The sequence below is a fragment of the Salminus brasiliensis genome, chromosome 13 (genome assembly GCF_030463535.1).
Source record: "Salminus brasiliensis chromosome 13, fSalBra1.hap2, whole genome shotgun sequence".
Classification (NCBI taxonomy): domain Eukaryota; kingdom Metazoa; phylum Chordata; class Actinopteri; order Characiformes; family Bryconidae; genus Salminus; species Salminus brasiliensis.
This window is the reverse complement of record NC_132890.1, coordinates 3,029,587-3,047,265: the sequence shown is the minus strand read 5'-3', so window position 1 is coordinate 3,047,265 and position 17,679 is coordinate 3,029,587. Positions and strand designations below refer to the sequence as shown.

At 43.0% G+C, this 17,679-nt stretch overlaps 1 protein-coding gene across 1 annotated transcript in view; it reads left to right on the top strand.

Moving 5' to 3' along the window:
* Positions 1–17,679, top strand: part of kcp (kielin cysteine rich BMP regulator) — a 55,290-nt gene that overhangs the window by 23,335 nt on the left and 14,276 nt on the right. The window contains exons 7-25 of the mRNA XM_072695811.1: positions 990–1,086; positions 1,215–1,297; positions 1,996–2,089; positions 3,449–3,522; positions 3,635–3,820; positions 4,999–5,092; positions 5,231–5,313; positions 5,914–6,001; positions 6,746–6,846; positions 8,395–8,491; positions 8,817–8,902; positions 9,067–9,160; positions 9,882–10,034; positions 14,041–14,147; positions 14,769–14,877; positions 15,427–15,597; positions 16,422–16,504; positions 16,742–16,823; positions 16,963–17,145. Of these exons, the coding sequence (XP_072551912.1) occupies positions 990–1,086; positions 1,215–1,297; positions 1,996–2,089; positions 3,449–3,522; positions 3,635–3,820; positions 4,999–5,092; positions 5,231–5,313; positions 5,914–6,001; positions 6,746–6,846; positions 8,395–8,491; positions 8,817–8,902; positions 9,067–9,160; positions 9,882–10,034; positions 14,041–14,147; positions 14,769–14,877; positions 15,427–15,597; positions 16,422–16,504; positions 16,742–16,823; positions 16,963–17,145 (2,065 nt within the window). The remainder of the gene's footprint in view (positions 1–989; positions 1,087–1,214; positions 1,298–1,995; positions 2,090–3,448; positions 3,523–3,634; positions 3,821–4,998; positions 5,093–5,230; positions 5,314–5,913; positions 6,002–6,745; positions 6,847–8,394; positions 8,492–8,816; positions 8,903–9,066; positions 9,161–9,881; positions 10,035–14,040; positions 14,148–14,768; positions 14,878–15,426; positions 15,598–16,421; positions 16,505–16,741; positions 16,824–16,962; positions 17,146–17,679) is intronic.

The window sequence follows — 17,679 nt, the reverse complement described above, 5'->3', positions numbered from 1 at the left end:
GTCCCTCTCACTGATTCACTCGCTCACTGTCTTTCCCTCTCTCCCACCCTCTTTTACTCTCTTTTAATCTCTCTCTCTCTCTCTCTCTCTCTCTCTCATGATTATATATATGTCTCTCTCTCTCCCACCCTCTTTTACTCTCTTTTAATCTCTCTCTCTTTCTCTCTCTCTCTCTCTCTCTCTCTTTCTCTCTCTCTCTCATGATTGTATATATGTCTCTCTCTCTCCCACCCTCTTTTACTCTCTCTCTCTCTCTCTCTCTCTCTCTCTCTCTCTCTCTCTCTCTCTCTCTCTCATGATTGTATATATGTCTCTCTTTCTCATCCACTTCATTCTTTTCCCTCCCTTTCCCCCATTCTCTCTCTCTCTCTCTCTTTCTCTCTCTCTCTCTCTCTCTCTCTCTCTCTCTCTCTCTCTGTCTCTCTCAGAGATATTGTATATATGTCTCTCTCTCTCTCCCACCCTCTTTTACTCTCTTTTAATCTCTCTCTCTCTCATGATTGTATGTATGTCTCTTTCTCTCTCTCTCTCTCTCTCTCTCTCTCTCTCTCTCTCTCTCTCTCTCTCATGATTGTATATATGTCTCTCTCTCTCCCACCCTCTTTTACTCTTTTAATCTCTCTCTCTCTCTCTCTCTCTCTCTCTCTCTCTCTCTCTCTCGTGATTGTATATATGTCTCTCTCTCTCATCCACTTCATTCTTTTCCCTCCCTTTCCCCCATTTTCTCTCTCTCTCTCTCTCTCTCTCTCTCTCTCTCTCTCTCTCTCTCTGTCTCTCTCTCTGTCTCTCTCTCTCTCTCTCTTTCTCTCTCTCTCTCATGATTGTATACATGTCTCTCTCTCTTTTGCGTGATTGTATACATCTCTCTCTCTCTCTCTCTCTCTCTCTCTCTTCGCTGGGTTTGACCCCTGGCTGCAGGGCTCGTGTGTGTGTGTGTGTGTGTGTGTGTGTGTGTGTGTGTGTTCTTAAGGTGGTGTTCTCTGTTGTAGAATGGACAGATAAACTGTGAGGACGTCCGCTGTCCTTCTCTTTCCTGTTCAAGAACACATGTTCCACAGGGGTCATGCTGTCCTGATTGTCAACCAGGTATACACACACACACACACAAACACACACACACACACAAACACACAGCTAAACACTAGTATGTGCACTGTGAGTGTGTCCAGTGATGTCCAGTGATGTCCAGCATGTGTGTTCCTTGTGCTCTGCAGGCTGTGAGCATGAAGGTGCTCTGTATGCTGAAGGGGACGTGTTTGTGTCCAGATCAAACCCCTGCCTCAGCTGCACATGCTCCGTGAGTCTCTTCTCTAACTGTTCACAGTCAGCTCCATAAGTATTTAGACAGTGATACAATTTGTTTACCACAATGGATTTGAAATGATACACTATATGGACAAAAGTATTGGGACACCTGCTGAAGAGTTTCTCCTGCTTTTGTTGGAGTAACTGTCTCTACTGTGCAGGGTAGAAGGCTTTCTACTAGATTTTGGAGGAGCATTGCTGTGAGGATTTGATTGCATTCAAATACAGGAGTGTTAGTAAGATCAGGATGTTCTGATGACGATCACCACCCCACCTTATCATCCCCAGCTCCCCAACTCATCTCAAAACTGTTGGATGGAGCTCCACCACCATCATTCCATAGAACACAGATCCTCCACTGCTCCACAGCTCAATGCTGGGGGGCTTTATACCCCTCTATAGCCCACGCCTGGCATTAGGCAGCATGGAGCCAATAGGTTCAGGATGTTGATCTGCTCCAGAGAGTCCTATTGTATTGGCAGTACTTCTCTACAGGGACTAGACAAACTCTGTGTCAGCAATGGGTGCAGCTTAAAGTAGCTAAATGCATTCATTAGAAGAGGTGTCCACAAACATTTGGACATATAGTGTAACAGAAACAGTGCTAATTTGAAATACCATTGTAGATCTAAGTTGCATTTGTCTGTGTGTGTGTGTGTGTGTGTGTGTGTATTTGTGTGTGTTTTGCAGAATAGTCTGGTGGCATGTAACCCCACCCACTGCCCCCCTTCTCCATGTGCCAACCCACACACAAGGTCTGGGGAGTGCTGCCCATCTTGCTCAGGTACACCCACACGCATATCTCTTCTAGCATGACCCTCAGCGCTGCAGGAACGCAGTGGGAATGTCCTTTGATGAGATCAGATCATGATCAGATAACTGTCCTTATTCATACAGAATCACGGCCTCCGCCTTTCAGTAAGAAAACACAATGTCCAGAACTAAACCAAAATACAGATTACTATCATGGGAAAACACACGGGAAGATCAGCCCATATGCCCAAATTACCCATCCTTTCATTTAAAGCCTGTATTCCCTTTCAGACTAGCCTTTTACACAGTTGGCCCTCATATACACTATATGGACAAAAGTATTGGGACACCCACTGATTCACAAGTGTTTTCTACTAGATTTCCTTTCAGCTACAAGAGCGTTAGTGAGGTCAGGATGTTGAATTAAGATCACCATTACATTACATTACATTATCGGCATTTAGCAGACGCATCTTATCCAGAGCGACTTACAAGGTTACATGTATTACAGAGGTGGGCCAATGTAGTGTTAGGAGTCTTGCCCAGGGACTCTTATTGGTGTAGGGCAGCGCAGTCACCCAGACTGGGAATCGAACCCCAGTCTCCCACATGGTGTGGTAGCCCAGTGGCAGGTAGTGGTTTTATCTGTTGCGCCACACCAACCACACTCACCCCACCTCATCCCAAAAATACTGAATTGAGTACCACCATCTATCTTCCAGAGAACACAGTTCTTCCACTGCTCCACAGCTCCTCAATGCTGGGGGGGCTTTATACCCCTCTACTAGCCCACACCTGGCATTAGACAGCATGGTGCCGATAGGTTCATGATGTTGATCTGCTCCAGAGAGTCCTATTCTATTGGCAGTACTTATCTACAGCGTGTGCATTTGCACATCTGTGTCAGCAATGGGTGCAACGTAAAGTAGTTGAATGCATTCAGTAGAAGGGTGTCCACAAACCTTTGGACATATAGTGTATAAACTGTGTACAGTTAGAGCTTGATCTTTTACTGTATATAATGCTAATAAGGACAACAACAATAACAATAATACCAATAATAATAATAGTAATAATAATGCTAATAATAACAACAACAATAATAATAAATAATATCAACATAACAATAACACTAATAATGCCAATAATAATAGTAGTAATAATAATAACAACAATACCAATAATAATAATAATAATAATAATGGTTGCTGTTGTGTTTTTTTGGGGACCCCCAGCATTGAGCTGTAGAACAGTGGGACTGTCTTCTCTGGAACAACACCAAGAAGAAGAACAATAATTATTATTCATAATATTTTTTTTGCTGTATGTTTTTTAAGTTCATAAAGCTCTTCATAAGTAATGACATACTGGTCTTGTCTGCTGTCTCTAGCATGTGACGTAGGCGGACAATCCCGTAATGGCTCCTTCACTACCAGTGACGGCTGCCGGTCGTGCACCTGCCGGGTATGTGGGTCATCTACCATGAACATTAGTGACTGGACAAATACAGGCAGGCGTGAGGGGCTAGAGGGGTATAAAGCCCCCAGCATTTCACTGTGGTGTTTTGTCTTTCCAGAACGGCGATGCGTCGTGTGTTGATGTCCAGCGGTGTCCAGAGTCGAATCAGTGTCGCGACGGGGTGAAGCCTCCATTCGGGAACTGCTGCAAGGACTGCAGTCGGTGTGAATATCATGGGGCGATCGTTCAGAATGGAATCTCCTTCACTGATAGACGCGACCCCTGCAGACGCTGCGTCTGCAACGTAAGACCTTCTGACCTTTTCAAACCTGCAGTACCAGTCAAAAGTTTGGATACACCTGGTTGAATATGTGCTGATTATAATCGCATTTGATCCAAATACTAGGATTACCATATTTGGTATATTGGGGGTTTCCAGTAGGTTTAAGTTGTGGGCTGAATTGAAAGAAGGTAATTGGGTCATATAGGCTATTACGGCTATTTATTGTGTGTGCATTAATGTACATTAACATACTGTAGCTGCATGGTTTGAGAGGTAATTCCACCCTTACACACCCTCACACACACCCTCACACACACCCTCACACACACACACTGCCACGATTGTACAACTTAGGCCTCTCTGAACCTCCACCCCAGACATCAAAACTATAGTGGAAGCAATGTTTCCCATGGTGCCAATATGTACCTATAAGGGTGTCCTATTATATTGGCGGTACTTCTCTACAGGGACTAGACAAGCTGTGTGTGTGCATTTGCACATCTGTGTGCAACTTAGAGTAGCTGAATGCATTCATTAAAAGGAGTGTCCACGGACATTTGGACATATAGTGTCATCAGGGTTTTGACGTCACCCTGTTTTTCATTTTCTAACTAAAACTCAGCATCTGTCCAGCTTTAGAAATCGACATCTCTCTGATGTCAATTTAACATCTGGTCCAAGCTGTTATAAACGACACCAACCAAGGAACAGTTTTGCAGTTTTTTGGATTTACTTTTGGCAGGATAATGTTTAGATGATCTGTGTTTAGCGTCCAGAGCAGAGCCTCTTCATTAAAAATTAAGAAGGGCCCGTGACGGAGCCCTGAGGCACTCACATATTATTAACTGTACGAGTATCTTTAATGAGTGCTGTTATTTATCACAGAAAAGGCCCAACTACACATTTTCTTTGTGTGAGATCAGTGTGGGTCAGTCATGCAGGGCATATTCTGTCTCTAATGAGTTGTCCTTGAATAGAAGCTGAACCGTTTGACCCCCATATTTCTACTAACATGCATAAAATGACTCAGTGTCATCAATTCTTGAGCACTGAACCTTTGTTTTATTGCCAAGCTGGCTGAACAAACACAAATACAGAGAATACAGCTTTTACTGTGCTAACCCGGGGTGTGTGTGTGTGTGTGTGTGTGTGTGTGTGTGTGTGTATAAATGTTCGAAAATCCCTTATTAAATGTGCAGGGTGGGAATGTGGACTGCAACACTCAGCATTGCCCCTCGACTGACTGCGCTTTGGTGGAAACTGTTGGGGGAGAATGTTGTCCCAGGTGCCGAAGTAAGTGTGTGTGTGTATGGGTGGGCTTGTGTCTGTGTGAGTGTGTGCTTGCCTGTCTATTTCATACGAAGTGATTTTACAGATGTGTGTTTCTGTCCTGCACGGCGTGTGTTAATGTAACCTTTCTTTCATATGAAGGCTGTTTTCATGAGGGTGCCCACCGCCTTCACGGCTCTCAATGGCAGCACCCACAAGACCGCTGCAGTGTCTGCTCATGCTCAGTGAGTTTCATGCGTATCGGCATCCCAGAGATAATCCATCACTCCATCAGAGTGTGCTTTCAGCCATAACAATAAAACCACCTGCCAAAGATTGTGTAGATAAAGCATGAACCCCACAAGACCTCTGAAGGTGTCCTGCTGTAATATCTGGAGCACCAAGACTACCGTACCGCAGATCCTAGATCCAAGTCCTGTAAGCTGAGCGTCAGTGAGCCCTGAACGTCCATGACCCTGCCTCTGCACTTTTGGTCTCTGCATATCCTGGGAACACCTCTTAGGAAGACCTGATGCCTGATGTTCTGGAGATGTTCTGACCCAGTCGTTGTCTAGAACATCACAGTTTGGTTCTTGTCAGAGTGTCTCAGCTTCTTAGGCTTGTCTGTTTTTCCTGCTTTAGCACCTCTATCACCCTTAAGAACTGACTATGAATGTAGATTCATTCAAACCCGATAATCACTGTTCTTCACTTCAGCTCGTCGGTGGTTTTAATGTTATGGCTGACCAAAAAAAAAAAGCAGGCAAAGCTACATTTGGGGTGAACTGTGTTCAAATATAATCTCTCTCGCTCTTTCTCTCTCTCACTCGCTCTCTCTCTCACAGGAGGGACAAGTTGAGTGTAAGAGACAGGGGTGTGACCAGCGGTCCTGCAGGGACCCGTCCACCCCTGCTCCAGGACCTAACTGTAATGGTGAGTCAGGGAATCGTTTCAGAGGTCAAGAGCACTAACTACCACTGTTTTACACTACTAGTACAGGAAGACTATTGAGTAACATGAGAAGTATTATGTCTGCTCTTGGGCTCCCCCTACAGTTTGGGAGACTAATTCCCTTTTTACACCACTGCCATGAATGCAAATCATGCTTTAAGCATCCCGTCTTGGACAGCTCTACATCTCATGCATTTGTTGACAAGCTGGGAGAGACAGGAGCAGCATCTGAAGGTAGAAAGGAGCATGTGGACTGAGGTGGTACACCTTAAGGAACTCTTGGAGGTCCTTCAGTTAAGAGGTTCCTCCGCAATTTCAAATGAAAGAACCTCTAAAAGTTCCTTGAGTTCTTTTACCAGTGATTCGGTAATATTCTGAGGCAGATGAGCATGAACCCTTTGGCACCATGCTGCCTAATGCCAGCCATAGGGTAGAGTTGGGGAGTTGGAGATGATGATGAGGTGGGATGATGATGATGACTATCCAACATCCTGACCTCACTAACTCTCTTGTCGCTGAATGCAATCAGTCAAATCCTCACAGCAATGCTCCTCCAAAATCTAGTAGATGGCCTTCTCTGGCAGGATCAACTCTTTTAATAACCTTGATTTCAGAAGAAAGAGTGAATGAGCAGGTGTCCCAATACTTTTGTCAATTGAGTTTATATAGTGCAGTAGCAGTATATATAAATGTGTGTGTGTGTGTGTGTGTGTGTGTGTGTTTTAGGTTGTAGTGTAAATGGAAGGAATTACCAAAATGGAGAGCCAGTTCCCAGTGAAAATCAGTGTGAGCAGTGTGTGTGTCGGGTGAGTGGGCTCCTACAACACGTTGACACTGAGCTTAAACACAAGCTGTAATTCATAGCCCCTGTAATTCTTTAGCCCCTCCGTTCATAAGGAGCATGCTGCATATGACCACCATGTGTGTATGATTAGGTCATGTGCAGACACTCCTAACAATAAAGGTGCTACAAATAGTTCTGAGAGGTGCCATCCAAGAACCCCTTTTGGTTCTTTAAAGAACCATGCTTGTATTAGAAATGTGTGAGACCTGAGACCAATATAAGAGCCTTTTAAAGGATGAAAAGGACCTTTCATTCGCTGTAAAATATAAGGGTTCCTTACATTTCTGAAACACATGTGCTTCTTTGTAGAACCAAAAGGGTTCTTCTAGGTGTGAGGAACATTTAAATTGAGAACTTTTGTTGTTACAACTACTTAACAACTAATTGTTGTTAAGTTCTCACTTACACATGTTTTTACAAAGATGGTTCTTTGTGGAATTAAAAGTGGTTCTTTGATGTAAGTGTAAAGAACCTTCACATTTGTAAAGAATTTTTACATCAAGTAATGGTTCTTTAGACCTTTAAAAGGTTCTTCACACTTCTCCAACAGCTCAATTACGAACATGGTTCTTTATGGAACCAAAAAGGGTTCTTCTATGTGTGAGTGTGAGGAACCTTTATATTGATAAAGAACCTTTACATCAAGTGATAGTTCTAAAGATGTTACACATTTCTACTACAAAGATAGTTCTTTATGGAACCAAATGTGGTTCCTCTTATGTGTGAGTATTAGGAACCTTTAAATTGAAGAATTTTAACATCAAGTAATGGTTCTTCAGACCTTTAAAAGGTTCTTCACACTCACATCTCACATATTGATAAAGAACCTTTACATCAAGTGATAGTTCTAAAGATGTTACACATTTCTATTACAAAGATGGTTCTTTGTGGAACCAAAAGTGGTTCTTTTACGTGTGTGTATGAAGTACCTTTAAATTGATAAAGAACTTTTACATCAAGTGATGGATCTAAAGATGTTCTCAATTACACATTTCTATTACAAACATGGTTCTTTGTGGAACCAAAAGTGTTTCTTTGTTGTAAGTGAGAAGAACCTTTACATTTGTAAAGAGTTTTTTACAAGGAATGGTTCTTTAGACCTTTAAAAGGTTCTTAATACATACATCTCATCTCTGTTACAAACATGGTTCTTTGTGGAACCAAAAGTGGTTCTTGTATGTGTGTATGGAGAACCTTTACATTGATAAAGACCTTTTACATAAATTAATGGTTCTATAGTTGTTTTCATTTACACATTTCTATTACAAAGATGGTTCTTTGTGGAACCAAAAGTGGTTCTTCGATGTAAGTGAGAAGAACCTTTAAATTGATAAAAAAAATTACATCTAGTGATGGTTCTTTAGACCTTTAAAAGGTTTTTCACACTCATCTCTATTATAAACACAGTCAAACACATTTGTAAAACCTTTATTTTGAGTATTGTAAAGTGTGTGTGTGTGTGTGTGTGTGTGTGTGTGTGTGTGTGTGTGTGTGTGTGTGTGTGTGTGTGTGTGTGTGTGTGTGTGTCCAGGCTGGAGAAGTAAAGTGTGAAAACAGACAGTCTTCATGTCCCAGAAGCTGCTCACACCCAGTACGACGACAGGGCGAGTGCTGCCCCACATGTGACTGTGAGTAACTCTCTCTCTCTCTCTCTCTCTTTTATAAAGGTGCTTCACATGGTTCTTTGAGCGATGCCATGAAAGAACCACTTTCGGTTCCACGAAGCAGAACCATGTTCATAATAGAGATAAGTGTGAAGAACCTTAGGTCTAAAGAACCTTCACTTGATGTAAAAGTTCCTCCCCGATTTAGAGGTTCTTCACACTCTCACATCTCTACAAACATGGTTCTTTAAGGAACCAAATGTGGTTCTTCTGTGCCATTTATTGTTGAGAGTGCCTGAATCCTCAGAGCTGCGGTGAGCCCTGATCTGTGCTCCTGCTCTGTGTGCAGCGTGTGAATTTGAGGGGAGAGTGTACGCTGATGGTGTGACATTTAAGGCCCCTGGAAATGGACCCTGCCTCAAGTGTACCTGCGAGGTCAGACTGAAACAATGGCCTGCATCATCATCATCATCATCATCATCATCATCATCAATCATATTCAATCAAATTACCATCAAATGTTTCATTTTTGACACCATATGTGTATGTGTATGTGTGTGTGTGTGTGTGTGTGTGTCTGTTGTGTGTGTGTGGTAAAGAGAGGGAATGTAAGGTGCCAAGCAGAGATATGCCCTCCTGCGCTTTGCTCAAACCCCATCAGAGACCCCAACACTTGCTGCCCTCATTGCAAAGGTAATGCACACAGATACACCCAGAGTAAACAGCACCCTCTATTGGTGATGTACTGTAGCGTGTACATGGTTCTTTGAATTGTCGTTGTTGTAAATCGATCAGCCATAACATTAAAACCAGGTGACAGGTGCAGTGAAAAACATTGATTATCTGGTTCCAGTGGGATCTCCTTATTAGGCAGCAGGTGATCAGTCAGTTCTTGAAGGTGTTGGAGCGGGACAAATGGGCAAATACAAGAACCAAACTGTGATGTTCTAGACAATGACTGGGTCAGAACATCTCCAGAACATCAGGCAGGACTTGTGGGGATGTTCTCTGTATGCAGTGGTCAGTACCTACAAAAAGTGAGCGAAGGAAGGACATGTGGTGGCCAGATTGATGTTCATGGAGGCCTCGCTCACCTCACAACTTACAGGACTTAAAGAATCTGCTGCTAGCCTTAGTCTTGGTGCCAGACACCACAGCAGGACACCTTCAGAGTCTATGCCTCAATGACTCAGAGCTGAACAACCTTATGATGGTTTTAATGTTATGGCTGATCAGTGTGTTCAAAGGACTGGAAGTTGTACATCAGCTAAGCTACCTCTGTGGTAGTGGACCAGCTCTTACCACTCCCCTACCAAAACAGACCCACCCGAGGCTTTCTGCTGACAGTCACTGCCAGGTTGTACCACTGTTTAACTGTTGCTGTTGTGCTGTGCTGGTGTTCCTGTGTGTGTAGGGTGTGTGTCGGATGGTGTGGAGTATAACGAAGGTGCCCAGTGGAACCCTAAAGGTGCTCCTTGCACAGAGTGCTTATGTTCGGGTGGGAAGGTGTCGTGTGGATTCAGAGATTGTATTCCTCCGCCCTGCCAACATCCCAACTTGGAACCTGGTGAGAGCGAGATAATAATAAAAATAATAATTTCTTAGCAAGTGAAATCCTCTCAGTGGTCTTTATATGTATTATTTTACATTTTTGTAGCAATATTATCCAATTAATGAACTTATTTCTAACATTTAAATTTTTTTAGCGTAATTGCAGATGCACTGTAAACCCAGCTAACGTAAATATTTCGAGGCTTTACACAAATTAAGTTGAAAAAAAAGTTGAATATATTTATTATGCTAAATATATGTATGTATGTGTATATATACACTAAATATATATTATATATATATATACAGTGAGTCCAAGAAGTATTTGATCCCTTGCTGATTTTCTTCGTTGGCCCACTAATAAAGACATGATCATTCTATACTTTTAATGGTAGATGTATTCTTACATGGAGAGACAGAATATTAAAAAGAAAATCCAGAAAATAAATCTAAGGAATATATATTAATTGATTTGTATTTCATGGAGTGAAATAAGTATTTGATCCCTTAGTATTCATTAGCAGTTCTGGCTTTTACAGACCAGTTAGACACTCCCAATCAACTTGTTACCTGACCTGAAGCCACCTGTTCTCACTAATCACTTGTGTGAAAAACACCTGTCCACAGAATCAGACAGATCACACAGATTTCAAGTCTCCAACATGGGTAAAACCAAAGAGCTGTCACAGGACCTCAGAGTCAGAATTGTTGACCTTCACAAAGCTGGAATGGGCTACAAAAAGATTAGTAAGGTGTTGGATGTGAAAGTAACAACTATTGGTGCAATTATCAGAAAGTTTAAAGAGTATAACATGACAATCAACAGACCTCGGCCCGGTGCTCCAAAGAAGATTTCGCCTCGTGGGGTGGCAATGATGCTGAGAACAGTCAGAAATCGTCCTGCAACCACTCGGCAGGAGTTAGCAAATGACCTGAAGGCAGCTGGGACCACAGTTTGCAAGGAAACAATTGGCAACACTTTGCGCAACAATGGATTCACATCCTGCAGTGCCCGAAAGGTACCCCTGCTGAAGAGAGCACATGTGGAGGCGCGCCTCAAGTATGCCAATGATCATTTGAAAGATGAACCAAGTTATTGGGAGAAGGTTTTGTGGTCAGACGAGACCAAAATTGAACTTTTTGGCCTCAACTCCACCCGCCATGTGTGGAGGAAGAAAAATGCTGCCTATGACCCCAAGAACACTGTGCCCACCGTCAAGCATGGAGGTGGAAGCATAATGTTTTGGGGGTGTTTCTCTGCCAAGGGTACAGGGCTACTTCACCGCATCACTGGGAAGATGGATGGAGCCATGTACCGCACAATCCTGAGGGACAACCTCCTCCCCTCTGCCAGGGATCTGAAAATGGGCCGTGGTTGGGTCTTCCAACATGATAACGACCCTAAACATACAGCAAAGGCAACAAAGGATTGGCTCAAGAAAAATCACATTAAGGTCATGGAGTGGCCCAGCCAGTCGCCAGACCTCAATCCGATCGAAAATCTATGGAGGGAGCTGAAGGTCAGAGTTGCCAAGCGACAGCCCACCAACCTTCATGATTTAGAGAGGATCTGCAAAGAAGAGTGGGCCAAAATTCCCCCTGGTGTGTGTGCTAAACTTGTGGTTAACTACAACAAACGTCTCACCGCTGTGCTTGCAAACAAAGGCTTTGCCACTAAGTATTGAGTGTGTTTGGCAAGAGGGATCAAATACTTATTTTCCTCATTGAAATACAAATTAATTAAAATATATTCTTTAAAATTATATTCTGGATTTTTGTCTTGATATTCTGTCTCTCCATGTTAGAATATATCTACCATTAAAAGTGCAGAAGGATAGTGTCTTTATTAGTGGGCAAACAAAGAAAATCAGCAAGGGATCAAATACTTCTTGGACTCACTGTATATTTGAAACACAATAGGTTGCAATAACTTTCTTTAAATACTTGAACTGAATTTTAACCCACAATCTCAACGGTAGGTGAATAATCTCATCACTTTTATGACTGATATTAGTCTGACAGTATAATCCTGTGCTAATGCAGGAGTGAGCACTGCACTGCTCAGCCAGCATACAGTCACATTCAGTCTGGCTCTACAACACTGAGGCCAGAGAGTCAGCCATTACAAACAAGCAAGTGTAGACTGCAGAGAGGGTATCCTGGGGGGAATGACTACATACTGGTGGTGAGTGAGGGGGGAAAGACACACTCAGTAGGCCAATAGATGATGTCTGGAGCCAATAGGAAAGGTTGCACTGACCAAACATGAGGCACACCCTAAAGGCCACCATATTTCATTGAAACAGTTGATGTTCACTCAGTCAGAATAACAGAATAACAATCTGGTGGGGCAATTCTCTGGTAATAGAAGGTTATAATAGTCCGTAGACCATAGGCTGTTTAAGGGGTGAATTTAAAATATTATTATGGCTTTATCAGCTTAAGTGCTTCCTAATTTCAGTCGTATTTAAGACATATTCACTACGTGTGGTCTGGTTTGGCCAGAGTGGCTGGTGCCACCCCTTCAGTCTGATTGTTTAGGGATTAGTGGGATAAGAGACATGTCGAAACAAAACTTACTTCTGGTCGACGTCCAAACCCTGATTTGGAAAAAACAAACAAACTCAGAGTCAGATCCACAGGTCAGATCAGGTCAAACCAAGCAGTTTTAGTTTTTTTCCTTTAGTCCCTAGTACTAGCAATGCTCCCGACACTAGAAGGGTAAGGCCTCAACACACGTCTCCTCTGATACATGCAAAACCAGACACACCTGTGGGACACGCTTTTAGGTCCCCAGCTCCACCTCACCAGCTAACAGACGCCTATGCCGGTATCGTGACACATCCTATCCCCCCAGACACATCCTATCCCCCCGGACATATCCTATCCCCCCGGATACATCTTATCCCCTCTGACGTCATTTTACAGAAGGACCATTTAGGACCCAATGCGTTAGCCAGACGATGTAGCTAGCATGCTACTCGCTAGCCAGCCAATGTAGCTAGCATACTACTCGTTAACCAGCAGAGTCCACTCCCTGGTCCACTCCCTTGACTGTATTAGCTAGCATGCTACTGGTTAGCCAGCCGAGTTGCCAGCCAAATTCGCTTTAAGAGTGATGTGTGAGGAGAGAGCGCCATCTACCCACCTGGAGAGCCGCTTGGCATATCCCAGGTGTTCATTATTCAATGCTTTCTAGGACCTTGCCAAGGCAATTGATCAGCCGATGCTATGGTATTCCAAGTGTTTGCTATGGTGTTTCAGGTGGTTGCTAGTAGGGGTGGGTGCTGTGGTAAAGATATTATATCACAGTATTGATTTAATACATGGTATTTATCGTGATATTCTGACATGCAGACGAAATGCATCAGTAGCAGCAGATTCAGAATCTGCACTAATTAAACCCCTGTAATGAAATGCCCCCTCAGTCTGCTGATGGCAAAGCGGCATGGCTTAGGATTTGAATTTGCAGACCCTATAGTGGTAATGCATTAGACTGCTGAACCACTCAGAGCCTGCATTTTTAATCATAATAATAATTATTAATATTATTATTTCTGTATAATAGCCTTAACTTTTCAAACTGAGCTCAGAAAAAAGATCCTATTTATTTATAATTGATACATTTTACCTGCCTGACTATAAAAGTTATGCAAAATAGAAGTCTAACCATCATCGGTTATGCATGTAGCCTGTTATGATGTTTTGGCCTGTTATTAGTAGAATATTAATGCATGCAAAAATATTTGCTGTGTGTGCATATTAACAATGCAGCATGGCCACTTATCAGTTAGTGATCAGTTGAATAACTCTATAATATTCTTACAGCCATGTAAAAATGAGAATATCAGAGATAGGCTGGATTTAAGAGGATTTCACATGCCAATAGATCATATTTGCAGTGAATTTGTGAACTGCAGCTTTAAGCAGAAAGATTGATTGATTTTGTTGTATCGTTTGTAAATAAATTGATCATTTAGTTGCAAATATGTTTCTGATCACTTCCTGTGTGTTCATCTCAGGAGCATGCTGTCCGTCTTGTGATCACTGTCTCTACAACCATCGCGTTTATGAAAACGGCCAAACGTTCTTCGACCCTGATCGTCCTTGTCAGAGGTGCACCTGTCAGGTACCTTCAGAGTTCAAATCTCCAAATAACCTACATTACTTGCTTCTGCATTTTACTCTGCTTCTGTATTTCCCTCGATGAGCGGATCAATACAAATACACTATATGGACAAAAGTATTGGGACACCTACTTAACCATTGTTTATTTCGAAATCAAGTGCATTAGAAAGAGCATATCCTGCTTTTGTTGGAGTAACTGTCTCTACTGTCCAGAGAAGAAGGCTTTCTGCTAGATTTTGGAGTAGCATTGCAGTTAGGATTTGATTGCAATCAGCAATAAGAACCATTCTCCAACCTCATTCTCAACATCCCAGGCAATCCTAAAAGTACTGGATGGAGCACCATCAGCATCATTCCAGAGAACACAGTTCCTCCACTGCTCCACAGCTCCTCAATGCTGGGGGGCTTTATACCCCTCTATAGCCCACACCTTGCATTAAGCTCTGTGTGTGTGTGTGCATTTGCACATCTGTGTCAGCAATGGGTGCAACTTAAAGTAGCTGAATGCATTAATTGGAAAAGGTGTCCACAATTTTTTGGACATATAGTGTAGCTGTTAAAGAAACCAAATGGTTGCAGTTATAGTTTGTCTTGATCAACAAGTCTATGCTTGTGTGTGTAGAAAGGCACCGTGAGGTGTGGTGAGAAGTCTCCTGCTCCAACCCCGTGTCCGCCACCCTCCTGCTCCAACCCTACCACCCCACCCGGAAACTGCTGCCCCCGCTGTGCAGGTAAAAAAAACACAGCCTGTCTGAAATGATGGGTGTCCCAGCCGAGTATTATTTAGTAATACTAACTGTTTTTTGAGGCAAAGCTCCTGCAGATGGCGCTGCAAGAGGCTGATGTGGCTGTAAATACCTGCGGGGTGTGTGACGGGATTTATAGATTGAGAAGAGGTGGTGCAGGGCAGTGGGTGTGGAAAATGGGTCGCAAAGCAGATGTTAATAATTGGCTTAAAGGAGTGACTGCATGTGGGCGTGGCCAAAGACCATAACGTAAAGGAAGTACGGCCTACGATCATACGGGTCTACCAGCATAATTTCCTTTAGACCGGGATTTTTGCCACTGCTGGTGGCTGAGACCCATTTTCCACACATCCAATGAGACACTCGCTGCACTGTACCACCACCTCGCCACGCACCCCTCAGGTAGCCCATTAGTGTGTCATAAGCAATTGGGACGCACCCTTTATAACGTCATCATCCTAAACTTTAGCGAACTTTATGTTACTGTAACTGTAGTGCTGTAGTTGAGGCCCGCTGTCCGTTCTCTGTTTACAGACTGTCTTTTCGAGGACCACTCGTTTGTTAATGGACAAACGTTCCCCAATCCGAGGAACCCATGTGAAGAGTGTGTGTGTTCAGGAGGGCAGGTGAACTGCCACCAACGGTGTCCCAGACCCAACTGTCATAATCCTGTCTCGGGGACATGCTGTCAGAACAACTGCAATGGTACGCACACACTTACACTCACTGTTATGCAAAAAATTTAGCCTTCAAAACATTCCAATGATGGGGGGCTTTATACCTCTCTAGCCCACACTTGGCATTAGGCATTGTGCCAGCAGGTTTATGTTTATGAAGAGAGTCCTATTCTATTGGCAGTACTTGTCTACAGGGACTTGACAAGCTGTGTATGTGCATTTGCCCATTTGCCCAATTAAAAGTAGCTAAATGCATTCATTAGAAAGGGTGTCCACAGCACTGCCAATGCTGAGACAGAAACATTCATAGCTGTTCAAATCAAAAACAGAGAAGTATAAGTAATTATTTCTATTATTATTATTATTATTATTATTATTATAATTAGTGCTACTGCTGATCAGCATGTCATTGATAATGCATAATAATGGGCTTACGTGGGTCTATGGTGACTTTATACCGTTTATTAGTCATTTTTTAGAGGTTCTAACCAGAGGAGGACGGGTCGGGTCCCCCTTGTGAGTCTTGGTCTCTCCCAAGGTTTCTTCCTCCAGTTCTGAGGGAGTTTTTCTTGCCCTATGGCCTTTGCATCTCTCACTTAGGGTTACATATTTTATTTTATTTTATTTTATTTTATTTTATTTTATTTTATTTTATTTTATTTTATTTTATTTATTTATTTATTTATTTATTTTATTTATTTATTTTTATTTAGATTGGCTTGTAAAAAGTATCATACTAATACATTTGACTTCTAATTTTATGTAATTATCTGCTGATGCCTCTGATTTTGCTGTGCACCCCTGCACACAACTGCACAAATTCACATCCCTTTGCATCATCTTTTCTTCTAGGTTGTAGCTATGCAGGGAAGGAGTATCCCAACGGCATGGTCTTTCCTCATCCAACTGACAGGTGCCGGGAATGCCACTGCACTGTAAGTGATGCCACACAGTCGCATTAAAAAAAGAGTCCCTCTCTTTGCAGGAGAAAGTAGAACCCACACATGGTTTACCCTTGTTGTTCAGTTTTTAATCCCAAGGTATCCCACCAGGCGTTTGTGTGGCGTCCCACCAGGTTCTATTATTGGGCCTATGAACATAATGACTGGGCTGACACACAGGGTCTGAGGGGTTGAACTGTCCTGTTCTGTTTCCTTTGCTGATCTCTGTAGAACGGCAATGTACAGTGTTTGGCGAAGAGATGTGCTCCTACTCAATGCTCTGATCCACGTCCTCCGAGCCCTCCATGTCCAGGTCAAAACACCATCTTTAATTAATGGAATCTTTTTCTGATCTTTTTTTTTAAGAGATCCTCTGTAGAGAGGTGGTGTGTGTAAATCGTCAGCAGACTCCTGTTATTAATCCTTCAGTATGGCTCTTGTTTGTGTTGCAGCACCTCCTGCTAATTGTGATTATGAAGGACAGAAATACAGAAACACACAGCGCTTCCACCATCCCAGAGACAGCTGTCAAACGTGCTCTTGCACCAATGGGTCCGTGAGCTGCCACCGTAAGCCCTGCCCCCACGTCCGCTGCAGTCACCCCATCCTCCAGGAGTGCTGTCGCACGTGTGATGGTATGGGAGCACAAATCTGTCTCGTAATCCTGAGAAACTTCATCTCTGAAAACTTTGCTTAGATGGTCTAAGCTGGTCTTTGATGGTCAAGGTGGTTAAAAAGCTGGACACCCAGAGAAAAGCTAGAGTCTACCAGCATGACCAACCTGACCAAGCTGATTTTCAAGCTGGTCATGCTGGTTGACTAGTTTGGTCACAGTGTAGCCATGCTGGTCAACCAACGTAGTCATGCCAGTAGACCAGTGTGGTCATTCTGGTCATGACGGTCAGCCAGCTTGGTCATGCTGGTTGATTAGCCTGGTCAAGTTGGTGCTGCTCTAACGAGAGCATACCCTATGCTGGTCAGGAGCTAAGCTATACACTATATGGACAAAAGTATTGGGACACCTGCTTGTGTATTGTATCTTCTGAAATCAAGGGTATACTGTCTCTACTGTCCAGAGAAGAAGACTTTCTACTAGATTTTGGAAGATCATTGCTGTGAGGATTTGATTGCATTCAGCGACAAGAGATGTCAGATGATCACCTCATTCC